The sequence below is a fragment of the Punica granatum genome, chromosome 5, assembly GCF_007655135.1.
Source record: "Punica granatum isolate Tunisia-2019 chromosome 5, ASM765513v2, whole genome shotgun sequence".
Lineage (NCBI taxonomy): Eukaryota > Viridiplantae > Streptophyta > Magnoliopsida > Myrtales > Lythraceae > Punica > Punica granatum.
In genome coordinates, this window is record NC_045131.1 from 5,294,705 (window position 1) to 5,317,551 (window position 22,847).

A 22,847-nucleotide genomic window follows, 5' to 3' on the forward strand; every position below is an offset into this window, starting at 1 on the left:
TGCCTTTATCTTCTCTTTTGCTTTCTTTATCTTATTTTTATCAAAAGCGTCCACAGAAAATAAATTGGCATCATTAGGCTCTACTTCTAGTCCAATTGAGACATGTTGCCTGAAAGAATTCATCGTGTAAACTCTTTATCGTTCTTTCGACATGGAACACGAGTAATGGCCCGATGACACGACTTCTAGACTGAGGCGGATGGAACGTGGAAGGTGAACGTTGCAGCAATAAATGGATGCGGAAGATAAGGACTTGTTTTAGATCAAATTTCAACGGGAACCATTGTAGTAGTAGTTGAACTGGGGTGGTCCATGATTGGGTTTTCCTTCCAAGAAGTGGAGCTGAAAGTCTTCTTGTTGATCGAAACTCAGCTCGAATTAATTAATTTCGCCATAAAGAAAAGTCTCGTTCTGAAAAGTCTCGACCCGGATTACATTTATTGGGTGCACCTTCCCCCGTCCCTCGTGACCCGAATTACATTTATTGGGTGCACCTGAATTACATTTATTGGGTGCACCTTCCCCGTCCGATTCGACGGAGTGGACCCCTTACAAGATATAGAGACCCATCCGACCACGAACGGTAGCAATGATCCGTTCGCCTAAGGATTGGCAGGCGCTTTCAGGGTTAAATCATCATCATACCGCAACATTGCCATCTTCCTTGTTTTACCAGTCGATGATCAGAAGATCTAGAGGTCCCATTCGATTTGATAATTTAATTTTAAAATCATAATTTTAATTTTAACTCTACCAACTATACAATCAATTTATCTCTGAAATCAAACGCGAGTTTAACTCTGAAATCAATCAAACGCGAGTTTAACTCTGAAATCAAACGCGAGTTTGAGCTTTCGGTTAATAGTTAGATTAAGCATTAACAACGTCTGCGGATATATAAGATGTTAACTGTTCAATTTGTGAGTCTAATTTTGTAGCCCTTTCCGGTTAATTTATCGCAGAAATTTTGTTGAGCTGAAGATTCTTGTTTTTTGCTTTTTTTCCCCTTCTCTCCCTTGTTATGCCGTTTTTTATGGAAGAAGAAGAGCTGAATATGGACCGACTGATGCATGGAGCTGACATATATTACTGGGAAATAATTAACAAGGTAAATATAATTACATACAAACCTAACACAAAGATGAACGAGAAATTCTCCCATGGCCGAGCTGGAGTTAAAATTTACCAGCCCACCAACAATGGAGCAATTCCCTTAACAAGATTCATCTTCTTCTTCTTCTTCTTCTTCTACGTGTAACCCTAACAGGACTCTCTGCAACGATCAAAAATTCCATTGCAGAAGCCCCCCCTAGACACCAAAAAAGCTAAAAAGCTTACATAACAGCTAATGGACATGACTTCCCTAGAGTAGTGACACAGTCTAAAATGACGCAGAAAACATAAGCAATAAACAAAGCTCCATGTCGAAACTCAGATGGCTTCCCAATCAATCTCCACGGAAGGAAACTTCTCCAGCCCAAACGGATCATTCTCCTCCCACCCAGACTCCGGGAAATCCAAGAAGCTTATGATCGATTCAGGCGAAGACGACCCGTCTCTCGAGCCCTCGTCCGACGAGGCCGGCGAGGAGCTCGAGTTCTCGTTCTCGTTCTCCACCACTGAATTCCTCGAAAGCTCAGGACTGGCTTCAAACCCGACTTCCTCCTTCGGTATGACCGGAACAGGAGCCTTACTCTTAGGCTCGCCGCAGTGCCCCCTGGCTCTCCCCGGTTTTTGCGGGCTCGCGGCCAAGTTCTGGCAGATCGCGTTGAGCTTCGCATCCACAGAGGAGTGCAGGGGGTTGTAGTCGCCGAGCTGGGAGTCCTGGTGCTTGAGGTGAGGGAAATTGAGCCGGGCGAAATCTCCGCGGAGCTTGTAGGCGGCCTTGTCGTAGGCCAGAGCCGCCTCCTCGGCGGTGTCGAAGGTGCCGAGCCAGAGGCGGGTCCGGTTCTTGGGGAGTCTAATCTCGGCCACCCACTTGCCCCAGTGCCGCTGCCTCACTCCCCTGTACAGCTTGTTCGGCTTCGGGGGAGTTCCGGAATGTTTCATCGGAACAGCCCTCGGGCCGAGGAAGTTGACAGGGTGGTGGCTCCGGTGAGAAGCAGGGAAGGTGGGCTGCTGGAATTGGATCTGATTCAACTGAGACTGGATCTGTAAGATCTGAGCAGGGGTGAGGTTGTTCAACCCGATCGAGTTCGATCCCAAGCATTCGAGATCGGACAAGAGATCGGGCTGGGAGGGGATCATCGGGGAGTAAGAAGAGCAGGAAGGGTAGTTCTGGTAAACAAAAGAAGGGTAAGCAAAGGGAGAACAAGAAGGTAGAAACTGAGGAGGAGATGAAGAAGGAGATGGGGGAGAAGAAGAGGAGGAGGAGGAAGAGGGAGACTCCGAAGCACTCTTCATAAAAGGTTGGAGTGCTCGCATGAGTTCTTCACCGAAGGGATCTGACAAGACAGCTGCCGCCATGGATGTTCTTCGAAAGCTCCAAGAACAGACCTTCTATCAGACAGACAACAGACAAAAGATCTAAACTTTGAAAACCTTAAAATCACCTGTTGCTTATGAAAATCAAAGGAACAGGCAGTAGATCCAAAAGGGTATGATATAAAGACCCCTTAAATGTACAAAAGAGGAAAAAACCGATCTTCCAAGGAAAATCAAACCAAAGAGGGCATCAAAAATGGCCCCTCTATCAAACAGAAAACCAAAATAAAAAACAGAGGCTGGATCTCAATTCTGAACCACCTGGCTTTCAGAAGAAATCTAAATCTTCCGTTGTTTGCTTCCTATTTTTCTCCGACAAGAAAAACTATCAAACAAACCCCAGAAAACAGATCGAAAGACAGACGATTGACAGAACGGGATTCAGGGAAGCGGGGGATTACAGACGGGGGGGGGGGGAAGGAGGAGATGATGAAGATCAGGCGGCGGTTCGTCGTCTCAGCAACGAAGGCAATTTTTTTTCTTCTTTTTTTTTTGTCACTCTTTTTTGGGTGGTCTCACCTTTGTGTGTGTGTGTGACTCTCTTGAGGAGCTTCGTTTGCTTTTGTGGTCTTTATATAACCCCAAGCCACTTGTGTTGCCCGCTGTTTCGCATAAATTTCGGCGACAAATTCAAGGTCCTGTCTAGTCTTACTTCAATCTAGTACTTAATTATCCAGCCAAAAAAAAAATCTAGTCTAGTAGTTAATTAATATTTTGTATGATGATAAGTGTAACGTCTAAACTTTATGACTGTGATATGTATATACGATAAAGTATACGTCCAGGGTTTCGAAAACATCGAAATACCGTCTTGTATCTGCGTAACTAGATACCTAAGGTTGCAACCGAATTATGAGTTTTCTTGTTTCCAAGATGTAAATTGACTTGCTCTACGGCATAATTATAGCATATGCAAGCCAGTATCATTCGTCATGAACTTAAATACAAAGAGATAATTATTAAGATACGTTGGTTCAAGAGATTTGACTCCTTTTTCTTAAGTAAAGTTTCTTATTGAAATCTTATGGACAGAAAAAACTCATAATTATGATAACTTTATTCCCCAATTGACCAATTCAAATGAAATCTAAACTAGTGGAGATACATTGAATTTATCAAATATCAAGTTGTATATAATAAATAAATAAATAAATAAATAAAAGACAGGTAATTGACCATTTCCACATGGATGCATACGGAGGGCTCGTACAAGCATCTTTCAATTTCCGCATACCTTCCGCCTGAATCTGCTAAAAGATAATTAATTATGGGTAATTATTATGTTTAGGGGTGAATTTGCAGATTTCTACCTGCTTAGGGAGTATCCATAATTAATTATGGGTAATTATGGTTAGGGGGTGTTAACCCAAAAAAAAAAAAGGTTAGGTTAGGAGTGAAGTTGCAGATTTTTAATGCAATTGGTTATTTTAATAATTGATGTACCCTTCCTCGTCAACCTCAAAAGAGGCCTCAAATCGATGGAGGGGTAACCAATGGGAGACCGACACGTAGAGGTTCATTGCATCTAGTGACTGCCAGGCGTCGGGCCAGATAGTCAATGAGCTTTGACGTGGCAGCACTCCATTTGTGAGTGCTTGTTTGACTTGTATTTAATTTCCCACGCCTGTCATCAGAATTTCAAAACTCTTTCATTTTTTCCCCTTATAAAAGGATGAGGTCGAGAGGATAAAGCTGTGACGTATATTATCGCATGTTGATGTAGAGATTGCAGGTTCAATATCTAATAGAATTATTTAGGACTATCGGTTTCGGGTATCCTTTTTTTTTCTCCATATCTGAATCTTATTCTGTAAGAGACATGTTTTAAGATTTTGAAACCGAACCCTACCATATTGAATCCTGAAATCGAAAACTATCCGGAACGTGTGTTATACCATAAATTCTGGATACTCGTGGAACCTATATATATATATTTTTTGTTTCGAGTACCTAATGCTTATTGGTTTATCTACAGAGCCAATAAATGTCGCTATAGCTATTACCTGTGGGTTGTGGCCAATCGGAAAAGCCTGATTCCTAACTAGAACTCCGTGGAGAGGTTAAGAGGGGAGCCCACGAGATCCTAACAATCGAGCATGGGGTCGAACAAGCCAAAGAGCCACTCGAAAGTGGAGGCCGTCATGTTGAAAGAGTTGATGTACGAGTCGAGGATCGGATTGGGGTCTGAGAAATCTCCGCCCCCCATGGGGAAGGCATGACTCCTAAGATCGGGTTTGTGCAACTAGGCACCCCTCTTTCTCTTCTTCGAGGCGAGCAAGATGGAGGCGGCGTCTTCATGGACATAGGCGAATTGGCGGATTACGGATAGGACGGTAGCGAAGAGGTTGCTGGTGGACTCGTCGGAGGTGAGGGAGAGAAGAGAAAAGGAAGGGAAGAGGACGAGGAGGGCCAGGAGCAGCTGAGAGATTAGTAACTTTACCTTTCCTTTTTTTTTTTAGTTAGTAACTATTAATAGGGTCCGAGTACAGGTTTTGATTTTGATTATGGGTACTCTATATGCAGGAACCGGAACCGATTTTCACCGGGTCTTTATTGTAATACTCGGACCCTACCATATTTTTAATACGAGCTACCCAGACCCTATCTTAACGGGTAGATTCCGACCGGTTTCGAGTATACCCGGTACCCGTGCACACCCATAATGACTCTTTATTAATTATTTAGAATTTTTTTTCATTATACTAGCCTTGAATCTCTTTTAGCGGCCCGCAACTCGATTATATTGGTCGAAATCCAATTGGGTTTCAATGAGAAGCTGAGAGTTCGCTAATGGAGCTCCCATAATATAGTTGCTTAGGGTGCGTTTGATTTCATAGTTAAAGTAACTTTAATTTTGATTTTAATTTTGATTGTGGAAAAGGACAAATGAGATGAGATTATAAATTTGACTTGGAAAACGTGTATTTTTGTTGTGTAGTGTGTTGAGTTGAAATCAAAATCATGATTCTAAAATCACACTAACAAATCAAACGCAGCATTAGCTTTTTATTGTAATAAATTCTAACGTCTCCTTTTTTTAGTCATTATTATAAAATAATTTTGAATAATAAATTCTCAGCATACTTTTATATCCATATATGTACATACTTTTTTATCTTTTCTTCCATTTAATAATAAATTTTCATATATAATTTTTTCTAATATATTATAACTAATTTTTTAACAATAACTTTTGCATATATTATATAAATATAATATCTACTTTTACCGCAATTATACTGGAATAAAGTGGAGTATAATTAGCAATAAAAGTGTTGGTTGAGTGGTAAGCAGCTCACCCCCGTAAGGAGGAGAACACAAGTTCGAACCCCGGGAAGAGCACTTGTTGGGAGAGAGAATAATCTTTAATGCTCGATCTCCCGACTGTATTAGTAAGATCTTATTAGGCGCTGCATATCAGAGTACACACCGAAAAAAAAGTGGAGTATAATTTCAATTTAACTACCAAATGAACCATAATTTTAATAATTAATAAAGATATACGAATAATTTCATTACGAAAATTAAATTTACAACTTCTTAATTAACTTCAAGGTTGGCATTCTTGCGATGCATCCTCTTTCTCAATTTAATACCCTTATTGGTCTCTTTCTTTTTAGGTGATGATTTTGTCCTTCACACTCGAAGACTATTGGAGCGTTTTGTTTTTGGTCATATCCCAACTAACATGCTTATCCCCTTGACAATTTCTTTTTTAAAGAAAATCTAATTAGAATTTTTTTAATATAGAAAAAGAAAAAGAAAAAACTAATATGTTAGATGGAAATCATGTGGTGGTGCTATCTTGTGTTCACATCATCCTGCAAAGCACGCCAATGCCTTAGGGGACCCACGCGATGTAGTATTATTGCGTCCAAGACAATTTATAGATATTTTATCTTTTTACGATAAGCATATTTTATTCACGTCGAAAGTTCTTTAAATTGGAAGAAACACGTCGAAAACACTAAAATCACTTTCTTTTAGTCGTACGTATCGCGACAGGGAATAAAGGAGAAGGGAAATTAATTAATGGTAAGAAACTCTAGCTAAGAGCTATTAGCCCTTTACGTCCAGGATTTTGAGAAAATATTGGGTGAATTGAATAATATTTAAGTATTAAAATTTGAAGTATTTATTTTATTAAGTGCTTCAAATGTAATTTTGTTGATTTCCCTATACTTTTATCTTTTTTTATTTATTTATAACGTACAAACTCGATATTTTTGTAGTTCATATTTTTTTTTATATTGTTGTTAAAAACAATAAACATTAACTAAGTCAATTGGAGAGGGAGGATTTGATGGTGGCTTTGTCGCTAGCTACCACCACCATCAAGGTGATTGCCGACGAGCACAGAAGTGCTCGTCGGTCTTACCTACACGGTGGTGGTTGGGCAAAGGCCAACACTGTTCATAACCTCCCTCTCTCTTTTCGATTTCCAAGAGAGAGAATGAGAATAAAATCGAAGCAGTTGTAGCTCCGTCGCGAGCCCCCTCCGCCACAGAGAATGTAGCACATATGCCATGACGACCTACTTCGTATGGTTTGGGGTCGGGGATGGATCCCCCAATCTCTGAATTTCCCATCTCTTTCTCTCTCTTCGATGATCGGTGGAGACCTGTGGCTGGGGCCCGGCAATGAATCCCCCACTGCTTTGATTTTTCCATCTCTCTTTTCGATTGGAAGAGAGAGGGAGGATTTTGGGCAGTGTTGGCCGTCTCTATTTCGGCCACCACCATCCAACCAAGGTTGCTCACGACCTCTATGCTCGCTGGCAAAGTCGTCTCTCCTTAATCTGCTGTGTCTGTCCCAAAATGAGACCAATTTGCAATTAAAAGTTAGGGGGGCACTGTTGTGGATTCTGAAAATTACCTAACTTGCTGTGCGACTATAGTATATAATAAGCATGTTTCAACTTATTTAACCACTGCATTTTTTTTAGGTAATAAGTTATGTCATTTTTTTTTTAAAAAAAGAAACTTAATAAGTTATGTCATCCACCGAAAAAAGTTATGTGAAATTTCTTTTTGTGCTAATCAAAAGTGCTTCATGCAATTAAATGTTGAAAAATAAAATTCAATGTTTAATTGGTATTATCAAACGCCAAATTAGCGTAGTTCGAATATTTATTCTAGTCTTGCATAGTAATGTTTGAAGATATAATAAAAGCCATCCATCATTCAAATGCGTTTAAAGGTTTATTTCGGCCGCACACCTTGGACCCCAGTGGCGATCATGCGTAGGCTAAACATTCCTTTCTAGACAATTCATCGTCCCCACCTTTAGCAATTCAACTCATATATCACGATCTTATCTTAGACTATCAGATTGGCATTATCGTTGCAGAAATAAATAAAAACCAAGTCAATGGCCAATTAAATAAATTATTAACCTAATCTTGTAAGCTAATTAGACCATTGTCTATTATGTTATAGTGGAGAATTGCGTGGAAGTGATGTTGCGGAGAAAATGAGGTTACAACTGAACAAGAAGAATCCAAAAGGCTCGAAAAAGTGGTTCGATGCAGCGGCATATATTCATCCATCATCCTTGATATGGAATCACGAGTTTTGGGTTCGATTCATATTAGTGTGACCTCATATTAGATTGGTCGATTTGCTTTGTAACCGGAAAAGAATTGAAATGTACATTATAGTCTTAGTACATTTAATTATTTAAAAAATATAAACTTTCTCTACATATTGAAACCACGAGAGTCCGACGATCTTCTTTTGATACTAATTATGGTGCCGGCGTGAATTAATTAAACCATAGTATTTATGCCTCCGATGTGAAAATAAGTGATTCCGCATCCAATTTTTGTCGATGGAAATTCCACGAGGCTTTGTTTCCCATTTCGGAACCTCTCCTTATATCCCAGAACATCAGTGCATTAAGCCAATAATGGAAGGGCACCATTATATACTCTCCGTGCCTATCTGCATAAATAATATTTTGAAAAATTAAAGTTGTTTTTGAGCCGGCAACCCGCTTAACAAATCAACCCATGGTCTTGGTTTTTTCTTTTAATGTCGATTTTAAATTTAAATTTAAATTTTTTTTTTCGATGCGCGCCGCATAATATACGAAAGTTTAATAAATCCTTAACTAATCTAAATTTGGACCGAATCAACTCAATAAAATTTTTCGCATTTATAAGATTTAAGTAAAAGAAATTTACTTAATAGACACAGAACAGATGTGACAGATCTACATAAATCAATCCGTATTTTTTTTGGTCCTAATTAAACGAGACGTGGGTGGTTTGGGAATGCGTAATCATGTGAGGAGCCGCGTGGATTACGAGGCAGAGGTTTCGTTTCGTCGACTACGGCGGATCCAAACAAACAAACAAACAAAAGAAAAAAAAAAAAGAGAGGAGAGAGACTGAGAAGCCAGATGCCAATCGTGCCATGCTCTCTAAAGCTCCCCGAAGGGACAATTTGGCCTCTTCACGCGCATTTCCTTTTCTATTGACCGATTGACTCGACCATTTGAATCGAAAGCCCGATGTATGCGTCGGCAGCAGCTCGGCTCTCCGGGATTTACTAGTCGATCAATAGATCAGAATTCACGTGAAATTCACGTTTCTTCGCTCGAAGGAATTACCTCGAACCCATTGTAGTCCGATCATGTCTTGTTGTAGAGGAGCGGGTATGGAGTTAACCGAGGTTAGCTGAGGCGAGGGAGAGAAAGACGTGTGATGTGATAAAGTGGGAAGTGGGCAATGCGTAGAAGGAGAGGTTGCGTAAGATCTAAGTCAAGGGATCTAATTGGATTCATTGACTTCCAACGAGTCGCTAGCTAGCTCCATCTTTTTTTTTTTTTTTTTATATTAAGTAAAGGAGTCGGAGGGAGGACTGGTGTAGCAATCACCTACTGGCATAACTGTATAGGCTCAATGAAGTTTTAGAAGAACACCGCACGTTATAGCTAGCCCTATTTCATGTACAAAATCAGTGTGAGCCTCACCTTTTGATCTCATCTTCTCCTGGTCCTCTGACTCCTTCCAAACGAAGTCACCATCATCTAGTATTTCGGCGAATCTGGCCTTTTACACCGGACGAAAAGTAATCATCTCAGTTTACGAAATAAGCTCTCCTTTAATTTGATCGTATTATCCAGCAAGAGACATGGACTTCAGCATCCGTCGGTCAATTCGATTCAAGTGCGGTAGGTGCCATTAGACTTGACGCATGTTACTTTAGGTTTGGGTCGTCTTCTACGCCTAGTTAGAAAACGAAAGTAGCTCGGACAATAGCTATGAGGAGGTCACCCAAGAAAGAAGGAAAGAATAAGCCTAGTCCGAACAAGCTTAAGGCAAATCGGCTGATCGCAACATGAGACGGTTCGAATGATGCTCATCGCTTTTCACGTGTTCGCGACCCGAAAGATAGGAAAAGGAGCGAACGATAGTAGGGAGAATAATAAGAAAAAATGACTCAGAGCGGGACCCACTTCTGACCGTGTGTAATTTTTCATATCGATCAATTTTTCACGCTTGTTTTTCGAGAAAATCATTTCATTTTTCTTTCGGTCTGCCTCTCTGATTTTACTACTTTGTATAGTTTCAAAGTGCCACTTCTTTCACCTTATTTCAGTCGAATCTCCTTGTATATATATGTATATATAGGCATATGGTGGGAGGAACGGTTTATGGGCACAAAGTTCTGTACAGTCGTCTGAAGTTAAAATCAAAGTGGGCCTTGGCCCACTCATGTAACCCACTGAGAAGAGCCCTCTAAGAGGCCTGAGATGCCTTTTTCTCGAGGCCCATAACTGTTCCCTCAAACTCTCCACCAGGCCCAAAAGGCCCAACACCCCTTTCAAAGTGCTGGAAGCGCGACAGAGATAGCTCGAAAACATCTGTGAATGGCATGAATAACTAATGAACAACAGAAAGTATTCTGAAAACGAAGAGACTTTCGGTATTCAAATTTTACGTACTAAGAATATATCGGTATTTAAAAATTCAAAAATACAAGTTATTAAACGAACTTAAATCATTCGATGACGAGGATGAAGCAACATTTGGTCTATAATTACTCCTATAAATTATTTTAAGATAGTAACTAGGCGCGTAAAGACACACAACAAAATTGGTTTACCAATAAATCTTTTCACGTTCCTACACAAACAAAGGCATTCCAAGACCCAATTCCTCGCGACGCTTCAAGCTTCTGCTTTATGCAAAATTTGCATGTGAATGCACAGCACATGTACAGTCCAAAACCTTTTCCCCCCATCAAATTCACTTTTGGACCAATCTCTTGAGCATGTGCTTTTGATTTTGCTATTAGCTAGTCTTCAGTCTAGCTAGAGGTCCTACATGGGACTAGAAATGTAGCAAGAAGCCATGCAGTAAAACTTGCCATAGTCTACAAAATTCGTGCGATTGGCTAAATTGTGAAAGACATTACTCTCGTAATTTCGGAAAATCGAGTATTAAAGGTTATTTTTATATTTTTTAGAGCTCGAACTTGTATTTTCCTCCTTACGGGATTAGAGCCGGTTATCACTAAACAAAATACTTTTATGATAGCCATGCAGTAAAACTTAAATTATTGGCCCCAGCTTTAATAAAATTTTTCCTCGAAAGGGTATGGGAACATTCTTTAGGTCAAAGAACTGCCATGTTGCCTGCTTTTATTCTGTCACACACTACCAAGTTATGTATTTAAGAACAAAAATCTCCATACATCCCACATAAGCATTAACTCGTTCTATGTTCCTTTTCGATTATTCAAGAATATCCTTCCGAGTTCCTAACTGAACAGTCTTCTATATGGAGGAGACATCAGAATATTCAAAAGTCACCCGGCCAGCTATGGATCAATTGATTCGGAGAAACATCGGTGAAACTCGTAAGTCCAGCAGTTACGATAGCGAGAGCAGAGGCTTAAGTAGGGCTTCTATTAACGTTCTTTAGATGAATGGAGGAATTTCGAGAGAGTTGATTTAAGTGGAGAGTGATTCGTCCGAGTTCCTTTATTCATGTTCAGGCTATCTTTAGCTAATACGAAAGGGGCCATTTTATTTTTTTTTGATTCAAGAAGAAAAAAGTTTCGAGTTAGCATGGAAGATCCTAACAACAACTCTTTCCATCCAAATAAAGGATTGATGCTAGTAAATGCAAGTTTCGAGTTAGCATGGTGTACAATTTTGCCGATTGCTAGGAAAAGAAAAGCATGCCAAAAACAAAATTGCAAATTCAAGATAAAACAATTTTTTCTTCCTTCCATATTTTCCGTTAAAAAGAACTTTGTAATCAAAATCTTTCTTACAAAGCTGACTTTCAAGGACCATTTTTCCATATATGCTAATCACTTCTTGTAAAGACATTTGAAAATAAAGGAACTACTTAGATCATCCAAATTGTAAATTTTAGTAATCAAATAATCCACTATGATACATTAGATACAAGCACTTAATTGAAATTTTAATAAAGAGCGGTTGTTTCAGGTTTCGGTATCGAAAACATGAATTTATCTGAGCTAATATGATTTGTAACTATAAAGGGGCTCTTTTTATTAATTTTAATTTTTTTTATGACAAATTAAGCATGAATAGATGGATTAAATCTTTCAAGATTAAAATAGGTGATCAAAATCAGGGCAAGAAAAACCTATCAACAGCTCCACCAAAATTCCATCGAAGTCAATTTCTTTCTTTTGAAAGCGAAAGAAAGTGCACATCTCAATTTATTCTACTTATATTTTTTTTTCTCTATTTTACTCGTCTCCTCTTACTTTTTTTTTTTTTTGCTTTTTCTCCGCACGAGAAAAAGCAAAAGGACAAAAAGGCAGCAGTTTTCCCAAAAACCGGATTTTAAGGAGCCGTTAGAGACCGTCCCTCTCCCTCCGGCTCCTATCCTAGGGAAAATCGTGAGGGGTATTTGTGTCATTTAATACACCATCTCCTCAGTCAAAACAGGCATTCCCCTCACAGTCCCCCCCGTCTGACATATTTTTCTCCCTCTCGCGGTCACACCCCTGTTGTCAGGTTTCTTGGATTTGTTGGATTTTTCATTTTTCCCTCGATTTTGTTGTCGATTGTTCCCTATTTTGGTTTTTAATTTTTTTTTAACCTCAATTCAATTCAATTCAACTCAACTATACTTATATTCAATTATAATTATCTTCAATTTAACAACACAATTATTACTTTTTCATTTTTCTTCAATTTTTTTACTAGTTCAATTCAATTTTTAATACAAAATTCTCTAAATTATTCATTACCCTCTTCACAATTCAACAATACCATCATTCCTTTTTCTCAACTATTCATTACTTTTTCACATTTTTTCTCATAATTCAACGACACAATCATTACAAACCAATTAAAATCAAAACTCAACTCAGATCAACTCAAATACCGAACACAACATAATATGGTCCCGTCTTGTAATCATATACCCATAGAAAGATACTCAAAGTAGATTGTGAACCCATCAACTTATATTTGATCATCACAATTTTATTATTATTATTACCGCATTTTGGCCAACGTGCTTCCGTTGCACGTGTACCACTTCTTAAGTTCAATCGGGTTCTATCTCAATCTTTTCAATGAGATCACGACATTCTATTGGTCTATTGACTATAAATTCTCACATCAACTTGACCTTTCATGCCAGATGCTTTTAATGATGTTTGGACTCCTATATTACGCGATTCTAGATTTTTTGGCAAAGAAACGAGGAAAGCGAAGAATATCTTTGCACTCGGCTACTCAGTTAAATCGACGTTCGAACGGAATTAGTGTGAAGGGACTAGCACGAAGTATTACTGATCTGATTAGAAGAAAAAAAAAATTATACATCCTCAATTTTCTATTTTCCCTCTCCTTTCTCTGCTGTGCTCTGTTCTGTTCTGTGCTTTGGCTTTTACTGAATCAGCTGGGAATGAATGCACAAATCATACACACAAAACGAGGCCTCTTTCTTTCTCAGTAATGCATTCACTGTTAGCAGATTCCAATTTCTCTCTCTCTCTCTCTCTCTCTCTCTCTCTCTCTGTTTTTCTTCTTCCCCACAGTTCTTCCTTTTTCTACTCACATTAACCTATTCCCTCCTCCTCTCGCTCGCTCCCTCCCTCCCTTTTTTCATCATTTCAGAGAGTTCGGTTTGCCTTCGTTCGTTGTCTCTGCCAGGACTCTGACGCCAGTCCCACAGAGGGAAAGAGACGGAGAGTGAGAGGGATGACTCCCCAGAAAGGAAGGAACTTTTAAAAGACTTTGAGAAGCTCAAGCTCATGCATTGAATGAACAGCTCCCAATCTTGTTCAGGTTTCCGTTAATGGGGGGTCCGGTCTTTATGGCTCCCCCAACCACTCCCCTCGCTTAATTCCTCCTCTGTCTTTAGGTTGCTCCTCTCTTCTGCAATGTCAAAGTAGAGATTTTTGAACACGAGAACGTACTTGGCCTCCATTGTTGTTGTCTGTCCTGTTTCTCTGCTTTTAGTGCTTTCCTTGGGTTGGAATTTCTGGTACATTGAGGGGATTTCTCAGTTGGGTCTGAGGTGGTTTGGAGACTTTCTTGGACAATGCCCTTTGCCTCCCTCTGTCTTTGTCTCCTCGTACTGTGGTTTTCGGTTTCTACAAGAATGTGGCTTTAGTTGCTTGAGTTGAAGTTCAGATTTTGGGTTCTTCGAGCTCGCTCGGAAGTGGGTGAAAATCAAGTCTTGATCTTGGGAAGGTTTGTGCGGGAATGTGGTTTAGTTTCTTGAATTGAAGTTCGGAATTTGGGGCATGGGTTCTGCAAACTCCAAGGTGGACAGTCACCAAGCTCTCAGCCTGTGCAAGGCCAGAAGGAAGTTCATCAAGCAAGCCATCGAATCTCGATACTTGCTTGCAGCCGCCCACTTATCACACACTCAGTCCCTCCGGAATATCGGGATAGCTCTCCGGAGGTATGCTGAAGCCGAGATTCTGATTGAGTCATCCCTCTCAACCTCGGCCACGGAGCTTGAGAAGACACCCTCACATTCCTCTTACCCGTCACCTTCCCCATCCCACATCCATTATGTTTCCGATTCTCCCTCTCCCTCTCCCTCTCCCCCCCCAATGGCTAGGCTCAGTTATATGAAGTCCCGGCATTCTGATCCTGTTACGGTTAGTCTGAATCCCGTGATTGGGACTAGCAGGTTTGTTGATGATGAGAATGCAGCTTTCTCCGTTCTGCCCCCACCTCCTCCTCCACCCCCGCACGAGTCGGGAGCTTCTTGGGACTTCTTTGACACGACAGATGAGAGTGAGAGCTTCAGGTTTATAGGACCTGGAGGGGCAGATGTGGAATTCGATGACTTGAGGGGATGGTCCCACTTTAAGGGAGGGAGCAGTGACTGCTTAAAATTCAACTCGAACGATCAACTCAATAATGGAGTCTCAAGAGACCCTGGTAGCAATAATGGTCGTCTTCTTGCAATAGAGGACACTAATGTCGTGGCTAATGGATCGAATACCAAATGTAAGGATTCGAAAAAGGAGAAGCCGTCCATCGAGAAAGAAGTGTGTGCAGAGAGGGAAGATCCTTCAGAATTTATTACGCACAGAGCCAAGGATTTCCTCTCAAGCATAAAGGACGTTGAGCATAAGTTCTTTCGGGCATCGGAGTCTGGGAGGGAGCTGTCAAGGATGCTCGAGGCTAATAAGATGAGGCTTGGATTCTCCGAGACAAAAGGTATATATTTTGTTAAGGTTCCTGCAGCAATAAATTGGTTTAAGACATTGTCAAGACCTCATCGTTAGTTTTGATAGTTTTGCAATTTTATGACGGTTATGCAACTCTAATTCATGTAGGCGAGTCATCTTCCTCAGCAATTAAGGCAGCTTATCAACTCGTTTGTTGCCCCTGGAAGCAGGGGACTGTTTCTCATGGTAAAGCTCGAAACGACTGTAATTTGATATTTATGAGGTTCATTTGGTTTTAGAATTAGCTCGTAAATATAGTGGAGAACAATCTTTCCCATCTTCTAATTCCTGAGAAATCTCATTTCTTATATGGAACATTTATTTCAGAACCAGGGCAGCAGGGAATGAAGATGATAATTTGGAAACGATCAACATCCTCGACTTCGTCTTCCTCGAGGAATCCTCTTGCAGGGGCTGCAAAGGATGATGTCAGTGATAGTGGGAGTGATTTTGTCGAGGAATTCTGCATGATCTCAGGAAGCCACTCATCCACTCTGGATAGACTCTATGCATGGGAGAGGAAGCTCTATGATGAAGTAAAGGTACCGCTTGTTAAATCCGGACTTCTTTATTTTGCCTGATAAATGTGATGCTGCAATACTAAGGTACATTGTTTGTCTTCTTTTCCTGCTTTCATTAGGCAAGCGAATCCATTAGAAAGGTTTATGATCGAAAATGCGACCAACTTAGGCACCAGTTCGCGAAGGGTTGCAGCAGTCAAGTGATAGACAAGACGCGTGCTGTCGTGAAGGATCTCCATTCGCAGATAATAGTTGCGCTACATTCAGTTGATTCAATCTCGAAACGAATTGAGAAGATGAGGGATGAGGAGTTGCAGCCCCAGCTTGTGGAACTGGTTCAGGGGTGAGGCCCACGTAATCTTGCCCTGTCATTAATTTTCAAGGACATGTAGTGAAAATTTGATAATTCTATATCAAGGTCATTCCTAGGTTTTAACTATAAATATCATGTCTCATTCATTTAAATGGGATAATACATTATTCTCAGCATTTACGATTTTGCTGCATCTACTAGTGGATTAATATTCTGGTATCAGTCATCAGCTTTTAGAGCATCAAACATTATTGATAAAATTTTCAATCTTTGCGGAGGATTGAGCTAACGAATAGTTTTGAAGTGTTTGCAGATTCATAAGAATGTGGAAAGCCATGCTTGAATGCCACCACGCTCAATATATTACGATCTCATTAGCTTACCACTCCCGAGCCCCAACAGGTACCACTCCCCGAGGGGGAGAGGGCCGGGGACAGGTAATGACCCAGCTCCGGCATGAGATTGAATGTTTTGGGTCAAGCTTCAGCAACTGGGTGAATAGCCTCAGTTCTTATATCGAAGCCTTAAATGGGTGGCTCCAGAACTGCATCTTGCTCCCGCCTGAGCCCGGGCGTGCCAGAAACAGAAGGCCATGGTCTCCGCGCAGGGCCCTGGCCCCACCGATATTTGTCCTATGCCGTGACTGGCTTGCTGGACTCCGGACCCTGTCGGGTGGGGACGAGCTCAATGATGCACTCAGGGGATTCCTATCAGATATTCACGATCTAATGGAGGAGGATGTTAATGTTAGTAGTGGACAGAGGGAGGGTGATCATGGCGCAAATGGAAACCCAGAGGTTAGCAAGGAAGACGAGAGGAATGGATTAGCTCCGTCGAACTTGAGTTGCGTGCACTCCAGTCTGAGCAAGGTTCTTGATCGTATGACCAAATTCTCAGAGGCCTCCCTGAAGATGTACGAGGACGTCAGGCAGAAAAGCAGTGCAGCCACAACAGCCTACTCGAACTGCAAGCCTGCTCGATTGAAGACCGTGTGACTGCGATTATATATATATATATATATATATATGATGCATTTCTATGTATTCCTAACCAATCCCTTTGTTAGCGATGGTGATAGATTGCTTCTTTTTTGTAAATTTTCAAGGCTTGCACAGGGGGCTTTGGTCGGGAAGTAAATTGATGAATATATTTTGCATACGCTTTTAGAACTGAAGCTATTATAATTATGGTTTTGCCACCTTCTCCTGTTCTTTGGGTCAAAACTTCTCAGCACTTCCCAATCCTCAGCAACTTAGAGTTGCTTGACATAAAAGGAGTGGAGGATATGTGTTGCAAGTACGAAATTAGTTTTCTAGCTCATGCCACGTGGCATGAATCTAATGGACCAGCATTGAATCAGTACATTCAGGATCACTGGATAAAGGTCAAGGACTTATTTATAATGATCAATAAGTTCATGACTCAAATTCCCCATGTCATCCAACTTAGAACGATGATACGTCGTGTTTTGGAATATGGATTGAATAATATGCTCGGTCGAATCACGCACGAGTGAAAGCTGATCAAATGGCACATTCGGCCGAATCATTCCGAGTAGGAGAAGAACGGTTTTGCGAGAATTCCCCGAGGAAAGAATCGAAGACATGACCCTCAAGGATAAGATCACGTGGAAAATGTGCATAGAAGACACGACCCAGAAGGTTATTAACAGATTTGCTTGAAGTGGGGGCACACAAAGACTTCCCTTAATTAGAAAGGAAGTTCTCTTCAGCCATTTTGCCCACAATCTCCACCTCAGAGCAACTAGCATAACAATTAGAGGAGCTAGGAGGCCTAAAAATACCAGCTGATCTCTTGGGACAACAACAACAACCCAACACACAACTATCGACGTGTTACAGTTTAGCTTAGTTCGGGAGCATCCTCCCTCTTATCTTATGAGCATGGTAATTTAGATAATCGAACTTGTAGCGGCATGGCTTATCCAACAACGATTCATGTTCAAAGTCTGTGGTGGTAGGAGTATTCCTCAACGACATGGTCACGACTTCATCAGTCATTGTTTGGGAAGGTTGTCACCATCCCACGACATTTGCTTCCGAGCATCTCAACGTGGTTACAATTCTTCCAAATCATTGAACTTGGGCAAACTTGAGTCAAGGTTTTTCAGAGCCTAAACTAACTTTGTCGATGAAAAGCAGAGTAGGCGATTATCTGTAACTTTGTTTCGAGTTTGTTGTCTTTTAATATTCCAATTGTAATTCCCATATTGTTATTAAAGATCGTAATTCATTTTCATTCGCTTTACAATTGCGTGTTCCTCTCTATTGTCACAAAGTCCTTATACGCAAGGCATTACTTAAAAGTAGGGTTTAGATTGGAAAGAAGTTTTCTAGAAAACTGAAAAATGGAAATTGCTTTTTTCTACTTTGTCAAAATCCGCAAACAATATGGGAATATGATGCAATCTCTATGTGGAATCGCATCCAGTAATTCCATTCTTTTTGGCATAACGATACTCCCGCTTATCGGGGATCCTTTGCTTGCATAACCAGTGATGGCAAACTATTTTAGGTTCGCTAGCATGTAGGAATTTGGGCTAACGACATTATTATAACTGGATTGAGATGGTGAAAAGTAGCACGACTTTGGTAAATTCAACAATAAAATGCTACTTGGAAGTATTTTTTAGGATCAACCTTGTTTTAGATTAGGTAAATTTCACAAGCATCTCATATAATTTTGTTATAAGACACTGGCACCTCCTACTTTTAAAATAGGATAGTGAGTCAGTGACATTTTCCTACGAAGCTAATACCCTTTATAAGTTTGTAAAATGGATACTAAGTTCCCCTCATATAAAGCGTATGATGTCATTTATTAAAACTTTACAAGAGTGTTGGTGTTTATTAAAAACTTATATAAGGGACGTCACATCCTTAAACAGGGGATGCCACTTATCCTGTTTATTAAGTAGGGAGTGTCTGTGTCTTATAACGAAATCATAGATGGTATTAGTTTTTTATCCTATACGTTACATGGGTTCATTTTCATATATTCATATATTATTTTTTATTGTAATTATTTACATTTTGTCACAAAAATTTTCTGATTAAAAATAATAAAAAATTTTAGTTATTAATTATAATTTTAAATATTATCTTAACATTTTTCATTAAAAATAAGAGTCAGTCAATTATTCTTTGGGCAGATAGCAAGTTAATTATTATAACAATATTTTGAAACTATTTATTTCAATTGATATGCATCATCTTATTTTTGTTAGTTATCAATATAGATTGACATATATTAAGTTTAGTAATAGAATAAAACTTCATTTCGGTCGTCTTTTAAAACGATATTTATGAGATTCTTACTTCTAAAATTTTATTTTATTTATGAGTTTAAGCTTTTAGCGCTATATCATAATAATTTTCATTTATAAAACCATAACATTTTTTGAAAATTATATTTTATTTATGAGTTTAAAACATTTCTATATCATTTTTAAAAATAAAAATGCTAAATTTTGGAAAATATATTGGTATCTTAACACAATAAAATATTTTTAATAATTAATTTTAAGTTTCATATGATAATTAAATAATAAAATTAAAATTTTGCATGGTTCAATGCATATTTTGTAGCAAATAGTCCTAATTAGTAAGCATTATATTATATATTTATTTAGTAGTAAATATATTAGAGAAATTTGTTGTAGATAACATCCTTATGATATATATTTACTTCATTACCAATTTTTCAAAAATGAAATTTTTGTGACATCCTTGCTCAATTTTTATATTATAATAAGTTCATAAGTAATAATAACAATTTTAATTTTACAATAGAAATTATGTTAACATCCAAATAAATGAAGGAAATTCACATGATATAATCAACTCTCTTAAATTTTTCTTAAAAATTTTGTTCACTAATGAGAGATCATTTACTAATATAGGAGTCAATTTTAGTTATGTGACCATAAATTCGTGGAATTAGTGATTTATTTTTTTGGAAAATATTTATGAAAAAATAATTATTTATATATATTTTTAAAAATAAAATGGTTCTCAAGAATCATGAAAATATCAAAAAATAGTTTAAATTTCACACAATGATCCTTGAAAAATAACCTTAGATGAAGTTGGATTATTAGCTTATTCAGTATTTCTTTTATGTTTCTATTACAAATTTGATTTATACATTTTTATACTCAATTTCATATATTTTAATCTCTTTGAAATGCGAGTAGTTTATGTTTTAGTCCTATATATGATCAATTAATTGTTTTTCAATATAGGCAATTATATAATAATATCCAATTAAATATTTCATTATTATGTAATTATAAGTTGATCATTTTAACCCTACTAATTATAATCATATTTAATGCAAAGTGGAGTCAATTTTATTATAGTGGAATTTACCCTTTAGATATGTTTGGCATATAGTTCACTGCTCTAGTACCCACATGGGATCTGGTCGATGGCACACATAAAAATCCGTAACCTACACGTCAGAATATCCGGAAGAGGAACCTTCCTATCTGTTGGAGAAACTTACTATTTTAGCATTATCGATGGGGGAGAAACTTTTCAGTTTATCTTCCTGGGCATGAATTTTCGCGTGGTTTCTGGCATGGTTCCTTAACCAGGTGATCAATCAAATGAACCGTCCAGCAAAGGACGTCATACTGACGAAGACGATGGTGCAAGCTATTATTAACAGTTCTAGCTAATTAATACGGAGAAAGGTCGGTTTGAATGCTTGAAAATAATCACCAATATTTGCTCTAAAGTTAACGATTACGTCATATCCGTTCATATGTGGGTTGTAAATATCATGCGCAAAATATATCAGAATTATGCTCCATCAAAATAACGTCAATGTACTAATTAATAAGAAGCTGACTCGAATAGAAAGGACGAAGCTTACTCTTCTCGAAATCGTAGGTTCCAATCTTATTGCAAGGCATCTAGATAGCTTGGTTTGATCTCTCCAAGTTTTGGAACACATCTCTAGTTGTGTCCAATGTATATAAGTAATATATACAACCAGACGACGTGCCCGCGCTACGCGCGGACAGTAAAAAGATGAAGTTTATTTGGAAAATGCATAAAATATGTTATAAGGGTAATTGCAACGTATGAAACAGTTCTAAACAATGGCACGCAATACGGGGATTAAAGTATCCAATGTTGCAAATTGTATGTAACTTATTACGAATCGGATAGAACCTGTATAGTAAATTGTTTCCACTTCATATCATATGTAAAGAGAGGCGGGACATGTATAGTTAGTTGGGTAGCTAATAAGGGTCAAAAGTACACATTATATATCTATACTATTATATAAGGCTGCTTTCAATCTTTTGTATGTAATAGAAAATTACGTATATGCCTCTGATTGATGTTGCTCAGTAAAATTTAACGCGATCCCAATCTTTGATAAAGAGAAGACAAATCAACAGGTGTTACGTTTGCTTAGAGTAATTGACATCAATAATATATATATATATATATATATATATATATGTTTGTATTTCATACTACAATATTAATTTCCTGTAAATGTATTTTCGTTACCGGTCCTCGGATGCTTCGGATCTTAGTCTCATTAGTCAAAGAAGTTGTTCTTGATGAAAAGATGGCATTGGCAACAACGTTGCAGTTGCTCTTAATCGCACAGCGTAGTCCAATTTGACCCGTTTGTTTTAGGGTTAAAATCACAAAAATTTTAACTTTAACTTTAACTCAACCCACTACACAACAAAAATACACATTTTCCAAGTTTTGACTTTAACTTTAATTCAACACACTACACAACATTTGTCATTTTCCACAATTAAAATCAAAGTTATTTTAACTTTGAAACCAAACGCACCGCAGTGTCTGTCGATGTTATTCCTATATAGCAAATGCGGTTTATTGTTTAATTATCGTATGCAGTGAATAAGAAGTTCATATTTTTTCGAAGAAAGAAGAAATTGGTTTCAAAGGGCCACTCGAAGTTGAATCCGTGTGATTTGAATACCAGCAATCAGATTTTACAGTGACGATCTACCCGACAGTTTTCGCACAAATGCAAATTTACATTGCATGCGATGCGACAATCTCCAGCCAACAACAAACCATTCTAGTGTGGAGAAAGTTCAGTGACCACGCTGAGAATATAAAGAACACGGAAAACAAAAGGTCAGCTTGAAGGAGTTGCCTAGCGCAGTGAGAGATGACCGAGTTGGCGAGCAGTGATCAGAGGAAAGGGAGGGGCCTAGGGGAATCGGGTTGTCGTTTTGGATGGACGGCCTCCTGCGCTGGAAGAGGGCTTTGAGTGAGTTTTGAAATTGTTGCGTCCTCATGAAAGTCTCGAAGAGATTCCCAACCTCGTTGTGGCCGTTGCCGCCACTGTCATTCCCGCTGCAGTCGGTGCTGTTGCCTGTGCCGGTGCCGTTGCCGTTGCCATTGGCATTATTGGTGTTTTCGGTGCTAGCTTCCTCCACATCCAGGGCCGCCTCGGGCATCGTTCCCCTCTCTCAGCGAGCTTCCACGGAGAGCAGCACTGATTCGTCTTCTCTCTCTTCGACGGAGAGTTCCTCCGGTCTCTTGTCACTGTGGTTCGTCTTCTCCGTGCCAAGCGAAATTCGATTTTGCATTTGTAGGTAATCTAATCAATCCTGTTGCTTCTACGGATGTATAACAGTTATTATCTTTCCGGAAGAGTGGTGGTGGTAGGGTGGAGATGTCGTGGCAGTTAAAAGAATCCATTTGAAAGCTAATACAGAAAAAAAAGATACCATAAGGAAGGTAAAATCGAAAATAAAAAAGTGACACCACCCATTTTTGGCTTTATATAATAGTAGAAATAATTCAAAAC

General features: G+C 38.9%; 2 protein-coding genes and 1 long non-coding RNA gene across 3 annotated transcripts; 1 reads left to right on the top strand and 2 right to left on the bottom strand.

Annotated features, from left to right (window-relative positions):
• Window positions 1-1,055: 1,055 nt before the first annotated feature.
• Window positions 1,056-3,027, bottom strand: LOC116207665 (ethylene-responsive transcription factor RAP2-13). Its single transcript, XM_031540717.1, has one exon. The coding sequence runs from the start codon at window positions 2,464-2,466 to the stop codon at window positions 1,432-1,434; it is 1,035 nt and encodes a 344-aa protein (XP_031396577.1). The 5' UTR covers window positions 2,467-3,027; the 3' UTR covers window positions 1,056-1,431.
• Window positions 3,028-13,443: 10,416 nt separating this feature from the next.
• On the top strand, window positions 13,444-17,197 carry LOC116208678 (protein ALTERED PHOSPHATE STARVATION RESPONSE 1). Its single transcript, XM_031542219.1, has 5 exons — window positions 13,444-15,165; window positions 15,285-15,362; window positions 15,504-15,718; window positions 15,817-16,040; window positions 16,324-17,197. The coding sequence occupies exons 1-5, from the start codon at window positions 14,235-14,237 to the stop codon at window positions 17,003-17,005; spliced, it is 2,130 nt and encodes a 709-aa protein (XP_031398079.1). The 5' UTR covers window positions 13,444-14,234; the 3' UTR covers window positions 17,006-17,197.
• Window positions 17,198-21,917: 4,720 nt separating this feature from the next.
• On the bottom strand, window positions 21,918-22,732 carry LOC116208699. The gene is made up of 2 exons (XR_004157113.1): window positions 22,357-22,732; window positions 21,918-22,287 (listed from the first exon to the last, which is right to left on the bottom strand). It is a non-coding gene; the product is annotated as an uncharacterized LOC116208699 (long non-coding RNA).
• Window positions 22,733-22,847: the final 115 nt, after the last annotated feature.

Bases quoted from the DNA above. Each gene is read 5' to 3' on its own strand.
- LOC116208678 (XM_031542219.1), top strand. From the start codon at position 14,235: ATGGGTTCTGCAAACTCCAAGGTGGACAGTCACCAAGCTCTCAGCCTG. The intron at 15,363-15,503 runs GTAAAGCTCGAA...CATTTATTTCAG, and splicing joins GCAGGGGACTGTTTCTCATG to AACCAGGGCAGCAGGGAATG. The intron at 16,041-16,323 runs GTGAGGCCCACG...AAGTGTTTGCAG, and splicing joins CTTGTGGAACTGGTTCAGGG to ATTCATAAGAATGTGGAAAG.
- LOC116207665 (XM_031540717.1), bottom strand. From the start codon at position 2,466: ATGGCGGCAGCTGTCTTGTCAGATCCCTTCGGTGAAGAACTCATGCGA.